The sequence below is a fragment of the Excalfactoria chinensis genome, chromosome 5 (assembly GCF_039878825.1).
Source record: "Excalfactoria chinensis isolate bCotChi1 chromosome 5, bCotChi1.hap2, whole genome shotgun sequence".
NCBI lineage: Eukaryota > Metazoa > Chordata > Aves > Galliformes > Phasianidae > Excalfactoria > Excalfactoria chinensis.
In genome coordinates this window covers 31575375-31594279 of record NC_092829.1, presented here as the reverse complement: position 1 = coordinate 31594279, position 18905 = coordinate 31575375, and the positions used below count along the sequence as shown (strand labels likewise).

Genomic DNA, 18905 nt, shown 5'->3' with positions numbered 1-18905 from the left:
AGGATGAACTGTTTGGATTATCTGTGGAGAGGATCTCTACTGCGTTACAAGGTCCATTAACATAGTGCATATCTTAGGAGTTGAAGGGTCAAACCCACCCTTGATAAACCCGTGTGGAAGCCGAGGGTTTGTTTAGCTTATACTGCCATTTTTCATAGGAGGGTGAGGGGCACTTGGAGAATTTAGGGGCAGGAGAATAATGTTAACATTCCTCTTGTTCTTGCAGGCTCGGGGATCTGGAGGTGGCAGGAGACGAAATGATGCTGCCTCCCAAGATGATCATGACAAACCCTATGTTTGTGACAGTAAGTAGCACCTAGACAGCTGACTCCACTTCCAGCCTGGTCCTGCCAGCTCGGTGCACTCTGGGTTCATCTTTTCTTTTCCAGCAAAATATTCTGCTGCTCTCTGTCTTGCATGTTTGCCACCAGCTACTGCTGCTGCTCTTCGTATTTTTTTTCTTTTTTTTTGCATGAAGGAAGTAAAATAAAGTCCTCAGCAAGAATCCACTTCCCTTTGTGCTATAATAAATCACCTCTTTTATTTTCTTTCCCTTTTTCCTTCTCTTTTTCTGACTTCGAGGCTTTTTTTCCTTCCCCCGTGTGGGATTCACCCTGTATTTCTTTCCCTGTTCCAGACAGTTACAAACAACAGCATAACTCAAAAATGTCTGACAAAGGTATTTCACCCTTACATCACTTTACATACTTGGTGATTCCCTTCAGTCCTTTGGAAATCTCACTGGGCTAAATTTTGAAGGTCTTATTCTCATCTCTTATTTAAAAAGGACTCCAATGGCATCATCAGGAGTTGAGCCCTCCTAAGAAGGAAACACAATTAGAATGTTCTGTTTTGATACATACTCCCCTTGAATATAACCATGCTGTTTGACGTCTTTCAGTGGGACTGCAACTGAAGTAAGGCATTACCCAAAAAGGTGCCAGAGTCCTGTATGTGAAGGACTCCAATATTTAGTGCACAATGTATTTTTTTATTATCTACTTCTTGGTGCATTTCTTCTTATTACCTTCTTTTTTGCTTCACTATGTCATTTCTGGGAGAGGCTCTTACATTACCCATGTACTTTCAAGATTTCCCATCTTAAGGCCTGCTAAGAGTGTATGTGCAGTAACAATTTGTACTAGAGTGCCTTCTGTCATCATACAGGGCAACAACAACATAACAAAAATTAATAGAAGTAGGAGAATAACAGAAAGTCTTAACTTCTTTTGACCTAAAAGTTGGTGGTGGTTTTGAGGAAAATTAGAACATCCCTATCTCCACTACTTGTCAATCTTCGGGTATTTTCTGCTTATATTAAAAACATGCAGAAACATGGACATGTATTGTAAATGAAACCTATATCTCATATGGTCAAATAATCTTTCATAGTGAGACCAATTGACTGCACAGTACAGCAATGAACATGCTGGGTATATTGCTACAGCAAGGTAAATCTTCTTAGTGCTACCGGAGAGCCTTTGACATAAATGGCAGTGTCTGAACTGAAGAGGAAGAGCTCTTCATTGTTTGAAGAGCTGGGAGATTTCTACTGTGGTTAAATAGTTGTTCTTGCTTGTTTTGAAGAACTACAGTCTGTCTCCAAAGAACTATATAGGAGGCCACTCTGTATCTTGTTGATTTCCAGAGCTTTCTTCTGCTGGTATACACATAACTAACTATATTTACTACTTTTCTGGAAAATCCCTCTATAAATCCAAGGACACTTGTCAATAGTGCAGTTGTTCCAAGCATAATGTCTCTTTACTGTCTGATCTTGTTCTGCATTCGGAGAGAACTCACAACATGCATAGTAGTGATTTGCACTGAATAGATACAAATCTAAGCTTCCAAAGCAGGCGGCAGAAATCTGAGCTGAAGTCTCTGTTTTGGTACTTCATTGTAATGATGGAATTTTGCCTTGGCTTACATTTTGAAGCATAAATTTATACTTTGGTTTTGGAGGTTTAAACTTTCCTATTTCGTTTGGCTGCTACTTTTCATTTTTAAGAAACATGTAGTCAGAGGGTGAGTCACAAAGAGTTCTAGAATCCAGATTTTACATAGCAACTACTCCATTTTCTACTCTAGATAGCTGAGAATAGGGTTATGTATTAACAGAACCCATACCTGGTTGTGAAGCAGAAGAACTGTTGCAATTGCAGTGCCGTCATCCTGAAATGGAATACTGCCCATGCTTACTTTCTTTAGAACTATTACATATAATTCATTGTGAGTAATTGGCTTGTCAGTTTGAGGTTCCTCTTCTGCTTGGGTGATCACTGCACCAATAAATGGTTTCCTTAATCAATTTTTTTCTTTGAAATAATCTGCTAAATATGTTTATAGATAAATCTCAGCATGATCACAATAGTTTAGATGTCAGTTTGCAGTTCTTCGTGTAGAGATATTTTAGGCAGATATTTTTGTTTTATGTGGAAACATACAGGCAAGAAATAATTAGTTTGTTTCCTGTTTGGGAGAACATTATTCCTTCAGTCACATTATTGATATGTGTAATTACAATAATGGGTGGTCATTACTTTTTCTCTATATTCTTTAACTTACCTCCAGGTGGCTTTCTCTGTATGCTTTCTGGGATTTGAATTTGGAATGTGATCACCAAGAAGAAGATATAAGTGTATCTAAACCAAATTATTTTTGGTATTTAAATGTACGACCACAACAATGCACATGTTTTCATACTTGTGTGTTTGTATTTGTAGCAAATAAGTGTATATCACTAAGTTTCATCAGGAATGGAAAGGTTTTGTGGAACGTCTAGTCTATACCAGTAAAATGATGCAATAACTGCATCCAGCTAACGCTGTCCTTTGTATGTAAGACAGCAGTGTTAGTTCAGAAGTGGCCTACCATTGCTGGAAGAAGCATTCAGCTATACACAAAAGTGAATGCATATCCCAGTGTTAAAGGTGACCAGAAATTTGGAATCTCTGTACCGAGGGATCTTTTCAAAGCTCTCAAATTTTGTGTCATATGATGTTCTTAAGAAAAGGTGGAACCTCTGTTTAATTGTTTGCTTGTTTTGTGGAATTAAACTTCAGTTAATTTTATTGAATATCTACTGGATCAGAAGTTCAGAATGAATTATCTGGTCATTCAAAGCTGCTAACATAATCACGAAATTCTTTATTTCATTAAAATGGCAAGTGGAAAACTAGTTAGTCAGATTTTCACCAGCTGCACTGGACAGCATTGGGCCTTGGCCAATCTTAGGAAAAAAAACCTTGGGTAATAGAGGTGGCAGGAAAACCTGGTATGAGATGGGTATAGGCAGGAAATGGTACCACAGCAGAATGATCAGCTGTTGTATCAGAGCAGACCGAAATGTAGCCTGAATAATTGGGTAAAAGACAGAGCAGATGTTTGAATGGATAGTGAAAAGCAGGCTTGAGGAACAAAGCAAGATCTGTGGTGTCAGTCCAGAGAAGTTGAAGATACTCTACCACCGCTGTTTAAGATAAACTGGACATAGGATTTTAAAGGAGGAAGAGCATGAATGAATGTTACATACCTACATATGCAACAAGAATTGTGTAGTTGCCAAATGATGTACGGGGGGACTTTCATCCCACCAAGTCTTATAGTCAAAGAAAATCATTTTGCTATCTTCATATTTTGTGTTATGTTTTATTTATTTAGTGATGAGGGGCTGGGGGGAAGGGATGGGGAGCATATCTGAAGTTCTATCTGTAGATTTGTTTTCTGATTTAAAAGTTGCAGTCAGTTGTAGCACTAGAACTTCATGACTCTGAATGTCTACTTCCTTTGTGCTGAATCTCCACAAGTTACCAACTTTGCTGCTGCCCATCCTCATTTGCCCGCTTTCATTCTTCTCATTTTCTCCCTTGCCCGCTTCATCTCATTTCCCTATTGTGACTTACCAACACACATAATTACTTCCACCTTTGTTTTCTCTCTCTATCTAGGGAAATTTTCCCTGCCCATCTCTAAAAGAAGTTGCTCCTTTCTCTCTCTCTCTCTCTCTTTTTTTTTTTTTTTTCTTTTTTCCATTTACCTGCATATTCTTGTCTCCTTTTAGTTTTATTTCTGTATAAATTGCAATTTTAGAGTATGAACTTATGTTTGTATGATAATCTTTATTTACAGTTCCTCTGAGACTGAGATATGTATTCAGATCCATTCCTTCTCCAAAAATGAGAACTGACTGAAACCTTCTTATGATCCCTGCTGGATCAGTGGCTAATGCTGCCTTACATACATCTGGAGACACATATCCCTATGTTCTTTTGTCAAAGCTGGTTCTTTTGTAACAGATAAATAAATAAATAAATAGTTTCAGGTTTCTCTAGTTACTTAGAATGAATTTTCTCTGCTATCTCCTTTCTATGTCTAAAAACAGTTACTGTGGCTTCTTTCACCCGTGTTTTCTTCAGATCTTTTAATAAGCTTGTTTCTTTTCTCTGCAAGATCTTCAAAGGATCTTATTTAAATAGCAGTGGCCAGAACTAAGTAGAAGGCACTGCTCTGAGTATGAAGCAGCTCTGAAGAAAGATAAATGAAAGATACATTTACATGTCACTTATATCTACCTATAGAACTTGGATTTGTGCCAGTTGCTCTGTTATATATCTGCAAGAGGTACAGTGATGGCTGATCTCTTAGCTTATCTAGTAAACCCATTTGCAATGCAGGACACTCATCTCCAGTGCTATGCTTTCATGTTTCAGTGCCAGAGTTTTCACCTATGTCCACCACCTGAGTTTGTATTTAGTAGACCAATTGCTGTAACTTCTTGTTTCTTTGCTGATCCACCTATTTCTACTAAGTCTGAATATCTATCATCTTTAGTTTCCTCTTTATACTGCCCTCTACTGTTTATGCCATGTTTTACTGATGTTTTACTAGATGTCATGTTAATATTTACTAGTTATGTTACTGTTTGAAAGAATTTTTGATTGATAAAGCTTGCGTGATATATTTGTAATTACTATTCTGAGATTTTCTCCAAGAATCAGCTCTCTGCATGTTTGATTCTTTCATTCTCTATTCCACCCTCCAAATTAATTGTAAAAATAGAGGCAAGCATTGGGCCCAAAATGGACTCTTTCAGGTACTTGAAGATGCAGAAAAGTGCCTTGTGAAGTTTTCAAAAGATTAGGCTCCTAGTTCTCGCTGATTTCCACCGGAGGTAGGCTCTTAAACTGTTTCCTGTAAATATACCACTAAGTGCCTATCTGCTTGTATTGTGCCTGTAGATCGTATAAAACTTGGTCTCTTGGTGAACACTTTGAACTTGATGATGAGCTAATAATAATTATTCAGAACATAATTTTGTTTATGAAAAAGTTTGGCCATACATTCAAATCATTAGCATTTGAAACATTACTGTGATTTTTCTTGTGGGTTCATCAGCCGGCAGGGTATTGAAATTCCACAGCTCTAGGATTATTCTTTTCTTCTCCATTCCCTTTCTTCACTAAATGTATCACAGATTCTGCCAACAAATGCTGGAATTCTGCTGAGTTTCAATGTGAATTAAGGATCTCTCTCTCTAAGGTTCTTTTAGAAAGTTAATTGTTATGTTGTTCTAGCATGACTTGCCAAATGTAATTCTTTGAGGCCTACTCTTTAGGAACTATTTTCCTGTATGTGATCACAAAGTGACTCCTCTAGTAATTACCTTAATAACTTCACTCACCTTCTTTGTCTTCTCCTTGAAGTGGACTTGATCCTACTGTAGTCTTTTTAAAAATTAACTCATTGATTCTCTGAAAAGTTTGCTGGAATACCAAAGACTTGCAAGATAAATCCTGTTGTGGGCCGATTTTATGTTTTCTGAGACTTAATCTGTTGTCTTAATTCTCACTCATATTATGAACGAGTCAAACACTGCTACTGCTTGTTCTTAGAACAGACCTTCAGTTAAATGCCACAATGACAAGCTTATTTGAAAACACTTTGATTTCAGCATTATGCTTTTACATGCTTCTTATAAATCTCCATCATGGCTTCAGCTCCCCTTTAAACTTTAGCAGTGTAAGCCCTAAATAATCTCTTGGTATTATCCTTTCCAGTGAATCTCTAAGTAGTTAATAAGCAGTAAGATCTAGAATAAGATGGTTGTTCAGAAGAACCCAACAAGCAACTCTCCCACCATAGCTGCTGTATTTAGCATTCATTGACAACATTAACTCTAGAAAATCCAACATCAGACAGGAAAAAAGTCTCAAGTGGGACACATGGGAAGAGGGGAAATAGAACTGACTGTAACGATTGATTTTGCTCCTACAGTGTATTTCCTTTTTGCTTAGATTCTGCTAGCTATTTATGAAACATGGAAGTATATAGTGCTTGATATAGGCATTGTTGACAACCTGTATGTGTATTGCTTTGGAGTTCAGCATATTTGTGATCTTAATACAGAAGATAGCTTCTGGGACTTGTCCCTCTGGAGACACAGAAACAAAGACTATTTACTACCCTCAGAAACTACCCTAAATAACTGCTCTGGTAAAAGAGGTGTGTGGCATGACGGTGCTGATCAAAGAGGTACAAACATAATGCCTTTCCATACGTGGAGATCAAAATACATTGTGTTAACATCTGAGATCTCTAGATATGCAAAGAATGGACATAGATGTAACAGTGAAAATTACATCACCAAAACAGGGCAAGATAAGGAATGGGATTTGTTTGGAGCAGAGAGAATTGTGGGACAGGAAGCTAATTTTGAGGAATGGCTACCTGCTAGCAGTTAACTTTAGTTTAGTATATGACACAACTCAGTTGAGAATGAAGAACAGGAGGTGAAGGAGAAAAGTAAAGACAATGAAGGAGCTAGATTCAGTAAAAAAACTAAAAAGAAAGAAAAACGAAAAAAAAAAAAAAACACCCCGCTTATACTCCCTCAATTTCCTGTTTCCACTAAAAACATGGATTGTTTCCTTCTGTGTCATACTGGTGACAGATTGTGCAAAGTGTATGTGGAGAGCTGGCTGGAACATAGCTCACAGCCTGCCAAGGACCAAATGTGTAACAATTTCAAAATGACAGCAACACAGCTATTAAATATTTGATGAGGAAATCTTTTAAGTCATAGATTTCAAACCTCCTTTTAAAGAAGGGGAAGTATTTCATATTAATTTTACTCATAGAGAAGCATAAACAGATAGGAAATTTGCGTATCCAAAGAGCTACAGGCTGTTAAAGGCCAGATCTTAGAACAGAACTCTCTTTTATGAAATAGTCAATGCTTGTGATTAAACTGCCTGCAAATTATGTTTGTTTGTTTTTTTTTTTCTTTTTTTTCTTTTTTCCCATTACACAGTTGTGTAGTTTCTTCATTTCAGTCTTGGAAGGAATGTAAAGTCCTTCATAGGAGAGTGTCTGGTAACCTAATAAAATCTTTCTCATCTGTGCTGTTTGATCTGCACTGCCATGTTAGTGCTTACTTACTTAGCTTGTTTCTAAGGTGGCATTCACTTCAGGTTGTAGAAAATATGTCCTCTGAATGCAAGAGGAACTGGAGTGGGTTATGTTCTACAAACTCCTGCTGTTTTCATTGGGCTTGGCTACCTAATTAAAGCTGAAGTCAACTTCCCGGTGTTGAGATTCAGGATGAAATCTACCACATGCAAGGATGATGAGCCTACTCAGCATGGAAAATTAAAGATAAAACAGTCAAAGCCACTGAAAGAAAGGCAAGGCCACCCAGCAAAGTTTATGAAAGGCAACCTCTGTTACTATGTATGAGCTGTGTAGTGTTAGAACATAATCACTAGCATACATTTCTGACTGGGGGAACCAGTTCCCATTATGCTTTTGTCAGCTCAGAAAATGAGAAAGATGTGATGTGAGCATTGGTTTGGGTGCTGGAACTCATGAATTCTAATCCTGGTAATGACGAAAGATCACTGTGTGGGCAAGCCACTTAACCTCCCTGTGGTTCTCTTGTTTTAGAATTGAAATGAGTATTTCCCACTCAGGAATGTGGAGGAAGATTAATTAATGTTTGAAAAGCCAGTCTTGTAGTGGGAAGAGTTATATAAGAGCTAAGTGTTCATTAATGATCACCCTTTTATAGAAACTGCTTCTTAGAATGGTGATATGGTGGATGAATAAAATGTGCTGTATCTGAAAAATAAGAGGTAAAGAATTTGAGAAGGTTCCAATTTGTTGGAGAAACCATGAAGCTCAGGCTTAGCTTTTATTTTAGGTTTCAAACTATCACCGTAGCCAGTGACTCCTTTACTTGACTAATATCATGATAACCTTTTTCCCCTACAGAAGTCTAATTTGCTTGGGGAATAGGAAATCCCTGTAGTTTCTACTCATGTTTTAGAATCTTTCCATGACAGAACATGAATTTGAAAGGAGAAAACGTCTAGACATCCAGAAAAAAAGGCTGCTGGAAGCTGCAAATCTTTGGTCCTACAAAGGATCTGCTGAAACTTTGTAAACAGAACTCCTTTACCTCAGCGCTGCTTATAAATTCTTCCAAATTCCTTTTTAGCTAGGAACGTCCCAGCTTGCTGCCACCCTTGAAAGCTATCTCAAAGAATTTTGCCAGCAAGAAAGGCCCAGCTGCAGAATTACTACAGCCTTAGTTTATATTGATGTTTGCTGATTTTTCCTGTTGGGTTTATATATGTATATATATAAATATATACATATATGCATTTATTTATTTATTTATTTATTTGCTTGAGAAGGGAAAGTCAGAAAACCTATCTGATTTCCTTTGCCATCTTAAGCTCTGTGGCTGAAATCCCTATAGGATCTTGTAGGGAGTGAAGATAAGGCCACAACCTTGGGAGTTTCCTTCTGTGCATTGAGGGAGAAAGCTGTGTGAGACCTTTATTAAAGGATGCTTTGCTTTTGCAAGTTAACAGCTTATCTTGCTAGAATCACTGGGGCTAGAATTGTAGGTATGTTTTCATGTAGGCCTAAATTGAATGAAGCTGGGTCGAATTTTTAGAAATATTTAAATATATTTTATTCAAAATTAAAAAAATAAAAATAAAACAACAGCAAACATCAACACTGAAAATGGGAAACTGGACTGGGTTTTAGATATTATCTGTTTTTACAGCTAGGTTAGTAGTAATGTGAAATCAAGCAGAGTAAGAGCAAGGTACAGTTGGATAGCATATATCACATGGGTATTGATTTGATGCTCCCTCTCCTTTGTTAGTACATCACTGATCATCTGTCTGTGCTCTGAATATAAGTTAAACAGGGAAGTTTTTGAGTAGTATTAGGACTTCATAGCAAAAATATGATTATTAACTTCTATCTTCAAACACACAAATAAGGTGGTTAGAACAGGATACTAAGTGAAATGCTTCAAAAATCTGCTAGGAATGATAATCTCTCTCAATTCTAATAAATGTTATTACAGTTGCCTAATTAGAGAGAGTTATCCTTCTGTAATGATTTAAACAGTGAGAATTCTGTAGCTGTCTCTGGTTTGATGGAGACTTCTGAGTTACACTTTTCCAAATATTTGGAGGCTAAGTTACACAGAACTGTGGCTTCTTGTCAGCAGCTGTTTTACTGCTTGTCCTTTATTCTTCAGATGAGCAATAGGTCGTTCTGCTATCCAGAATCAAGTAGAAAAATACTGAGGAACATGGTCTAGTGGGAAATTTTAGTGGTAGGTAGATGGTTGGACTTGGATGTTCTTAGAGGTCTTTTCCAGCTTCGGTGATTGTATGATTCTGTGACTGCTACTAGAAGAAGGGAGACCAGACCGAGCTTGTGTCCTGAGGAAAGCATGCACCAAATACCAATATAACTGTTCAAAAAATCTGGCAGTACAGTTAGGTTTGCAGCACAGATGCTCGAAAGAATGGATGAACATATGCATCTGGGCATTTTAATCCTTCCCAGCTTCCCTTCGGCAGGAATTTTCATTTCTAAATCAAGTGAATTCGAAGACTAAAAACCACTCTGCTCGGGATGCATTGCATTGGGAAAAAAACCTCTGTTCTGTTAGAGTAACTACATGATCACCATTCTTGCAGAATGGAGAAAACTGGGATAAAAGCATCTAATCTTCCAATTCAGTCATTTTATTCATATCATGGGGTTGTATCACACGTTTATAATAAAACAAAGTATTTTCCTTAAGGGAGTTTAGAAATAAGGTGAAGAGACAGAGAGTGGAATCTGTTATCATGCTAGGCTTTGATTTACAATTTTCTATCCTTTGTTCTACACTGTGGAACATCAACTGACTTTTTCTGAGCAGCAGCAGAAATGGAGGTTTTACTTAGATGTGAATTATTGCAGTGAGTCTTTTTAATGTTCTTTCTTTTTGCTTGTTTGTTTGCTTCTTTTTAGAGTTTAATGACATTGATATAATTACTCAGTTGTCTGTGGAATAGGAAGTAAGTTGTATGCATTGCAGGATTCATCTCAGGTATCAAGTTGAGTGAAGATTTTAGGACTGGATGGTAACTTCCCTCTTGGAGATCTTTTGAAGAGGCATAACATAAAGACAGATTAGAGGCTGATGAGTTTTGTTTTATCTTCTGGCACACCTTCCTAGCAGGCTATGTGGGACAGAGTACTGGACACAACACTTACTCCTGAGTGAAATCCTTCAGGCTGATGAAGCTATGAAGCTGTAGTGACTGAATATGTAACTAGGAGAAAAAAACTGCAGGAAGGCCACTAAGCTTCTACCTTTGTTTATTGTCTTCTAAAATGGCAGTATCAAATACAGTTTGATAGATGAAATATCTGCATAAAAGGAAATGGACATTCAGAGGATGCTTTGAAGATAAAAAGAGAGAGAGAACTTCTAGAAACAGTAACATGAATTAAAATCTTTGTAGAAGCTCAATTTGTATATAATGAATTTGATGATGAAGTTTGCCCTTGCATTGAGTGTATACACTTTGTAGACCTTTCATCAGCCTGAATTGTTTATTCTTGTTCTTAATGCCTGTTGACTTAGTCTTAAAACAAACAAAAATTCAGAAGGAGGATTCCACATCATGTTTTATTCTATTTATTAGGATTCTGAATGTGAAGTTAACCTGGATGGGGAAGAATCACTACTACTATTCTTCTAGGAAGAAATTGTGGATGACTTCCATCTCCTTGTCTTGACTGGGAATTGTGAACAAAGCTATTTATTGCCTTTTTAAATAAAGCCTTTTGTAATTTTGTTTTCTTTTCCCAGAGATCAATAATCAAGAAAATAACGTCCTTTCTTCTTGGTCCAGTTCCCTTTGCTGTGCATTGTTTAGCGTCAACATCAGAGCTGGGGCATTTCATTTAATTTTATGTGCAATCTTGTTAGTAATCTCAGCAGAGAGGATTAGGGCTGTATGAGCTGCAGACTGGATGTTCATTTGTCTAGGCCAGCAGGAAGGGCTGCTGGCAGCATGGGAAGAGTGCTTATCTGGGGATATGGGGCAGCAGGGCTGCTGTCTGTCACCTTTCGCTGACACCCACTGGGAGCATTTCAGGCAGAAATGAGGAATGTGTGGTGCTACTGCCAGGGGAGGGGGGGTGCTGTTTAAAGAATGCTGTAATTGTTTCAGGTTGTCCTGATGTTCCCATTCTCTCTTCTCCTCCATCCTGTTTCCTTTCCTTCCAGTTTGTGGCAAGCGTTACAAGAACAGACCTGGGCTGAGCTACCACTATGCTCACACTCATCTTGCCAGTGAAGAAGGTGATGAAGCCCGGGAGCAGGAGACCCGCTCTTCTCCTGTCCACAGAAATGAAAACCACAAACGTGAGTAGTATTTTCCCTTTACCTTTGAGATCCTTTTCGGGGATGTTGCCTTCATCTGTTCTTTGCTTCGTGGAGGCTGGCTTGATTGCCTGGCTCCGTTGTGAGTGATTGGTACCTGGATACTTGGAGCTAATCAGCCGCAGCTCACACCAGTGCTGGCTCAGCTAGTCAGGAATTCATTTCAAACCCAGCATTATCTCTGCAGCAAGTCACTTTTCCATTACTGCTCCTGTGGGGAGGAGGTGTCAGGGAGAGGGGGGAAAAGAAGAGCTGCCCAACCCACCCATTGTCAAGCAACCTCCCAGTGGCAGTTAGTAGGGATGTCAAGGAAATGCACATTTCAGGGGGCTGTCTTTGTTTTGTCTTTGAATAAGACACCTTTATCCCTGCTTCAGATTTTTTGATATGAAATTCACAGTTTCTGTCCTCCTTATCCCCGCATTTCTTCCTCAAAAGCCTCATGCTCAACTTTACCAAAAGATACTTCTTAGTTACAGTTTTGGAAAATCTATGAAAAAATATCAGTTCTCCTCTGCAAGGAGTGCTGGAATGTGAGCTGAGTTACATGCCTAGATTTCCCACACCGGTGCAAGGCTGAAAGAAAAGAAATGCCTGAATGGCCATATTTGTCTATCCTTCCTCTGTTTCTTAGGCACAGTACAGGAGATTAAGGAGACTGTGCTGTGTACTAATTTTTCATAAGCCTGGCAAGTCTCTAAGCTGCTGTTTCTTAATTTTCCAGTGTGCAATACTATGGGATAGTTGCCTTTACCTTGGGATTTGTGTAGATACCTTTGTTCACTTTTGAAAAGTCCTTTCAAATCACAGTGTGAACTGTGTCATTTTTGTTCAGAGTAATGAACAATGCAAACAAAGCAATAAAATGCTTATGGGAAGGAATATCCAGGCAAACATGTTATAATGTGTTATGAAGAAGCGGAAGACGTATGGAACTAGGAAAACATTCTCTTTCAAGTCAGATAATTGATAATTGTCCCCAGGGATGGAGGGAGGGGGCTTCCCTCCTCCAAAGCATCTGCTGCTAGCCACTGTCTGAGCTTGAAGGGCCACTCCCACTTGGCAATCTCAGTATTTCTGTCACTTTTATGCCCTGCTTTTCAGTTATTCATGTGTTTGGTAGGTTCACAGGAAAGGTAATTTTGACTCCTCCAGCTGTTGATAAACTTGAGCTGTCAGTGCACTAAGAGCATCTCAGACAGGCTGAAAACTGCCAATGTTCAGCCAGTAGCTTTTGTTTACTTAGCATTTACATTATCTCTGAGTTTTGCAATTGTTGGCTTTAAAAAAATATATTATTATTTTTTATGCCTGCACTATTTAGTTAAAGCTATGTACCTGAGAAGTGTATTACAAGTCTTTATTGAGTTAATATTCATAATGGCCTTGCACAGATGCTCAGACAAAGAAAGGTAGTGTATTTTACCCTTCAGCTTGTCACAGAGGTCAAGGACAGTCTTAGTCCTTATCCTTCTGGTACTTAAGAATTTATTAAAGTTAGCAGGAAGAGGAGCTAGAAAAGCTGTGGAAAGGTTAGCAGGAATTAGCTCATGGAAGGAAAAGGAAGGGGTAAAACAGGAGCTACTCAGGCTTGTGTTCCCCCATAGCTTCTGTATATTGCATGTGCAGCAGACGGAATCTGCTAAAGCACAGATCCCAAAACAGGCAGAATTACAAAACCAGTGGGGTAAAATCCTCTGACATTCAGATTCCCAAGCAGAAAGAATCTGCTTAACAACCAAACAGGAGCCAGTGAGGTACAGGCAACAGCTATGTGAATGTGAAGATCACCCCTGGGGAAAGTCCCAGAGGCTGGAAGGTAACTCTCCCAAATGGTTTAGCTGTTGCAGTCGCTGTTTGTTCCTTTTTGCCTGTTTATTTGTTTACAGCCTTGAGCTCAGATCTTGCATCTTTGCTCTTTTACTTGGTGATATTTAATTTATGCTGCCATTTATCTTCCATGTGAATGCTAATTGTCCACATTGCTAATGTGCAGTCATTAAATGGTCCCTTTGTACAGGAGGATGGTGGGGGGCCAGAGCATCAGATCTTTCCTCTCCCCTAAGAACTGCTAGGCATGTGTTATGAATTAGATTTGACAGGTTTGCAGTATTGCAGGGCTTGGGCTTCAAGAATCCTCTCTGCATGGGCTTGGGGGAAAAGGGAGGGAGGAGGGGGGGATTTTAATCCAAACAGCTAATCCGCAACCTACTGAACAGGGGGACCAGAGATATGGTATAGAGCAGGATCTGGTTATTTGCTTAGCAGTGTGTCAGAGAGATATGAGCAGCCTGATTTAGCAGTGGCAAGGCAAATTCAAACCAGCCATTTGGAATTTGTCACGCTGTGGGAGGTGAGCATTGGGTCAGTGAAGTTCAGGCAGGCATGCATTTGCAGTGTGAACTTCCTTTGTACCTAAGTGTCTGCAGTAGCTTCTGTAGTCTCTGCTCATTGCAGTACCTGAAGTAATGGCAGCTTTGCTTATGCAGGAGTGAGCTTTTTGGAGTTCAGCTCCTACAAGATTCAGTTACTGATGCCCTGGCTGGAGCCAGCTCAAGATCTGATGGTTTCCTGCACACCCAAACTCATTTATCTTTACTCTTCTCCTCCTGCACAGACCAGTTTGGATAGTTAAGTAAATTATCCAAGGACTGGAAAAGAGATTTAGATAGGAATAACCTATCTGGAAATGATAGCCACTGAAGAGATGTGTATTAAAGAAGAGTTTATGTTTATTCCTTTGTTATCTCACTACAATACTCTCAGTACTCTTTCCAGCTGTGCTTTGCTGACTGTACAGCATCACAGGAGATAGTTCAACTGTATTCTCATGCTTTTGCCTTTCTTAAAGCACCTTGGCCTGAGCTTTGTTTGAGCTTTAGCTGCTTTGTATGTCTTAGCTAGCCCTTTGACACAGACATATAGTCTTTCCTCAGTGCTTAGTCTTGCCTTCACTTACACACCCATTTATCATTGACATGCTTTCTGATTTTTGGCATGAGTATGGACTTGTGAAAAAGAGATTATAGAACGCCTTTAAAAAAGTCAACTCCCCTTTTCCTCAAATCCACCAATAAAAAGAGATAACTCCACACCATTTTCAGCATTTTTTCTCCTGCCTTTTCCTCCATGTGTTGGCACTGACAGCGTGAGATCTGTGAGCTCAGGGTGCATCCAAGACTTCCACAAAACACCTGCTGTTTTATTCCATCTCACTCTATGGGTACAGGCCAGCTCTGGGGGCAGCTGGTGTTCACAAATTTGGAGACACTTCTGATATAGGAATCACACTAGACTTCTATCTATTGAACTGTATGTGTGAATGAGTGTGCTAGTATAAATGCACTTCCTTAATTCTCAGGAGAATAGGCTAGTCTGTCTACATGGAGAAAAACTGCCTCCCAGTTAAAGAAGAAGAATTTTCAGTGGCATTTTTGCTGTCTGAAGCATTGGTTAAAGGCAGCTGCTTAGTAAACAGCAACTGAACTTATGCCCACAAGCACTTTGGCCAATGATGATCCTAAATAAAGCACATTGTGCTGACTGTTGCAGGCCTAGCTGTCATGTGCAAGTTGAATCTTACCTGCAATAAGCTTAATTAACAAGAATCCAGTTCCGTGCACTCCTGTCACTCTGCAAGCTTGAGCATCTAACCTGGAAAACCACCTGTTTATGTTATTTTATGGTATTGGCCTGTTGTGCCCAGTTGCATTGCAGATTTTATGATGTGGATAAATCGCAACTGGAGAGACCAGCCAAAGTTGTTTGTGTACTCTAAGCATAATTGGATACCCAGTCTCCAGAGATAAAAAATTAATGTGCTAACCTCAGTTTGCCTTCAAGCTGTCCTCCAGCTCCCCCACACAGTCATCTTTGAAACATTTTTATTTCCATCCAGGCAGGGGGCTGGCCATGAATAAATGACGAGAGTCAGCCCCTCGGTTGGAGATGAGCTGTTTGTTCCTCTCCACAAGAAGCATCAATTTGAAAAGCTACATCAGGCCTACTTTTTTCCTGCCTCAGTGCTTATCCTTGCTGGGGCCATGATAGGAGCCACATCTGAATGCAAGGGTGCACCAGTGCCCACCTTGTGACAAGATACCCTGCAGCAGCAGGTGCCTTTTCAGTGAGAACATGCATATTGCCTTGATTTGACTTCTCATTAGTTTAATCTCTCTCTCTCTCTCTCTCTTTTTTTTTTTTTTTTTTTTTTTTCCTAGGGCTAGTTTTAATGAAGAAAAAAAGAATACTAAAAGACGTTGGAAATGAATAATGATTTCTACTCAAACTGTTTGCAGTTGTAAATTTCTCAGACTTTTAGTGCCTGTGTTCTGAGATGTTAAGATATTTAAAGTTTTGGAATACTGGGAAATTTCAAATTATCTAAAGGAAACCATAGAGAGCCTCTGGTTGGAGGGGTTTTTTTCTTTGTGTGTGTGTGTATGTGTTGTATTTTCATGTACTCCCTGGCCAGAACCTGCTATGTTTTAATGGTCAAATCTCAGAGAAGCACCTGTCAGTAATTTGTGGGAAAATATTTGCAATTTGACTAATTGAATGCCATGTGTTACTCCGATAACATCAGCTCTTGTGACAGAACAATATTATTTCTGTGTTTATATGTATATACTTTTCTTTTCTTGCCACCTCCATGCTTTTTTTTTTTTTTTTTTTTTTTTTTTTTTTTTGTCCTCAGTGTATATTTCAAACCAAGTAAGACCCAAAAGATTTGATACAATTTGAGCTTAGGTGCTCTGCCTTCTCACATTCCTCCAGTTAGCAATTTATAGTGCCAAAGCCTACAACAAATTCCAGTTGTATGAATGCTGAGGGCTGCTGCTAGCCTTGGCTCCATATTGGTTACTGTGACTCCTTGTATTCCCTGTGCTGACAGGAATGCTATATTTCAGTGGCCAGAGGCCAAATCTCAGGAGAGGAACCTCACAAAATCAGAAAATCTGTATTTTAACGTGTCAGATTCTTTTGTCTGCACTACTGTTCTTATCTCCTGCTGTTCTTGTGAGGCCCTGGAGAGTTAGATCATGGTCTATTCTCAGTGATTCACTGCGATCAATGGGATTTTGGCCCTTGTCTTAGGTGCTTCTGCATAAGATTTTCTGAGATCACTGCACTGACATTTGTATGAAGTACACTTTACAATGCAGGAACACTGACTCCCAGATCTCCAAGATCATAATAGCTCATGTCCCAGTTACTTGCTCTGCATCCCACTGCCCACCTGCCAACCCATTCCTTCATTGTTCAAGTTAGGGTCATATCAATTCCTGTAAGAGATGTGATCAATTGCTCTTCTTTCCCTCGCATTCAGAGGCTTTCTGTGACTCCTCCAGAATGGCTGCTTCTGGTAGCGCTCCCTTCTTGCAGCTTGTAGTGCTCCTTGGCTGTCTCTCTCCATGCACAGAGGATGTAGCAAAGGAGCCTGACAGAGTTGCTAAAATCTGTGTGAAGGTGATAGTTTCCTCTCTCCTCTCAGCGCCAACTAACCCAAAAAGGAGACCAAATCCAGTTGCTAGGGCGAACTGGCCGTATTTTTTATGAGTGGTTGGCAGCACCTCTTGCAGCAGCACAGCCTGCTTCTCTGGGTGCCAGTGAAAGACATGCTCATGCTGTGCAGTGGAGGGTGGTGTGGGGAGCCCAGGGTAGCAAGGTGTGGGGCTGTGCAGAGGGTTGAGCTTGGTGCTGGGAACAGAGCAGTAGCAGTTCGCAGTGTTCTACATCCAGGTTCATGCTCACTCCAAGCAGAAACTATGCGATTCAGTACTGTGCCTCATCAGCACAGCAGTGTCACCACCAGGTATCTCAGAAGCTATACTTCAAAAAAAACCCACGGTCTGAGTGCTGCTTCTCTTCCCTCTCTCCTAAATATCCGATTTTTTATTTTATTTTATTTTTTTACTTGTTGTAATACCTTGCTTGAGCCTGCCTATCCTCCACAGATGTGTTCTGAGCAGCAAATTAAGGGGCTGTGCCTCAATTCCTTACACTTGAGAGATGAAGTAATAACAGGTGGCAAGACCACAGGCAGGCCCAGCCTGGCACTGCGGTCGCCATGGAAACGGGCCAGACCTGTGAGGGATGAGTGTTGTCAGCAGTGGGGGAAGGCGAGCTGAGCACATGGGGCCACTTATGCCATAGGTTGGGACTATCTGTCACCAGGTCTTCCAAGGCACTCTGTGAAGGCAGGCACAGGCTCTTGGCCAGCATTTTGCTGCACAGGTGGCCAAATGGTGGACTTGTACTTTGGCAGTGAGATGAAGGGAGGTGTTGGAAATGAAAACGGCCCCACCCAGCCTCAGACAAAGAGTCTTGTAGAATTCATTAAAAAAAAAAGCAAATCCCCGCCCCTTTTTCTCTGTTTCAAAGTGCTCTGACTTGATTGAGGTCTGCACACGGGTTCCCATGGTCTCTGTTGTGCTCTGGAAATTTCTGTTACAGAGTAAATGGCCTTTTGAATTGAATTGAAACCTTCAATGGACCTTAATGGTTTTGGATCAGGCCCAGAAGAAAAAGGTAAGAGCTGGACAAAATGTGTTAGGAAAAATCCCTTTGGGAGTGCATTTATGTCTGATTGTAGCCAACTCATTGTAACCATTTAAATAAACAAAGTACAAGCCCCCTCCCCCCCTGAACCTGAGACACGTGCTCTGGTCCTCCTCTGCTGCCTTTCCAGACTTGTGAACAAGATATAAAGCAGATAAATGCTAGCAGACCTAGATGCACAGCTTACACCATGGCTAAGTATTATGCTGTAGTGCCTGTAAGTTGAAGAAATATCTGTGACTGTGATTTCCACCTCTAAGTGTTTTAGGGGTTGTAATCCAAATCACTATGATAACTTCACTTAAGAATTAGAAATTTGAGAAAATGCAAGGTTCTACTAATTTAACTTTTTGTCTGTTTGTATGAAAGGGTCACATTTTAAAGGAAACTCACATAAAGTATTTGTATTCTGAGTTTTCAGGTTAAAAACAGGCAATAATTGTTTCTTTTGAACTTGCTGTTTGTTCTAAGTATTGTCTTTAGCCATGAGAGCTAGAAACTGAGATTCTTACTGTTTTATGAGGCTCCAGAAGATGATGTTGAAAAGAAAAATCCTAATTCCTTGATATTATTTCACTACAAGCAGTTTTAT

General features: G+C 39.6%; 1 protein-coding gene across 6 annotated transcripts in view; it reads left to right on the top strand.

Moving 5' to 3' along the window:
* The window catches only part of DPF3 (double PHD fingers 3), a 166817-nt gene that overhangs the window by 102416 nt on the left and 45496 nt on the right, over positions 1-18905 (top strand). For all 6 annotated transcript variants that reach the window (XR_011903702.1, XR_011903701.1, XM_072337811.1 and 3 more), the window contains 2 exons: positions 227-305; positions 11597-11734. Coding sequence is in view for 4 of the 6 variants with exons in the window: in XM_072337811.1 (XP_072193912.1) it covers positions 227-305; positions 11597-11734 (217 nt within the window). In the remaining 2 variants the exon portion in view is untranslated. The remainder of the gene's footprint in view (positions 1-226; positions 306-11596; positions 11735-18905) is intronic.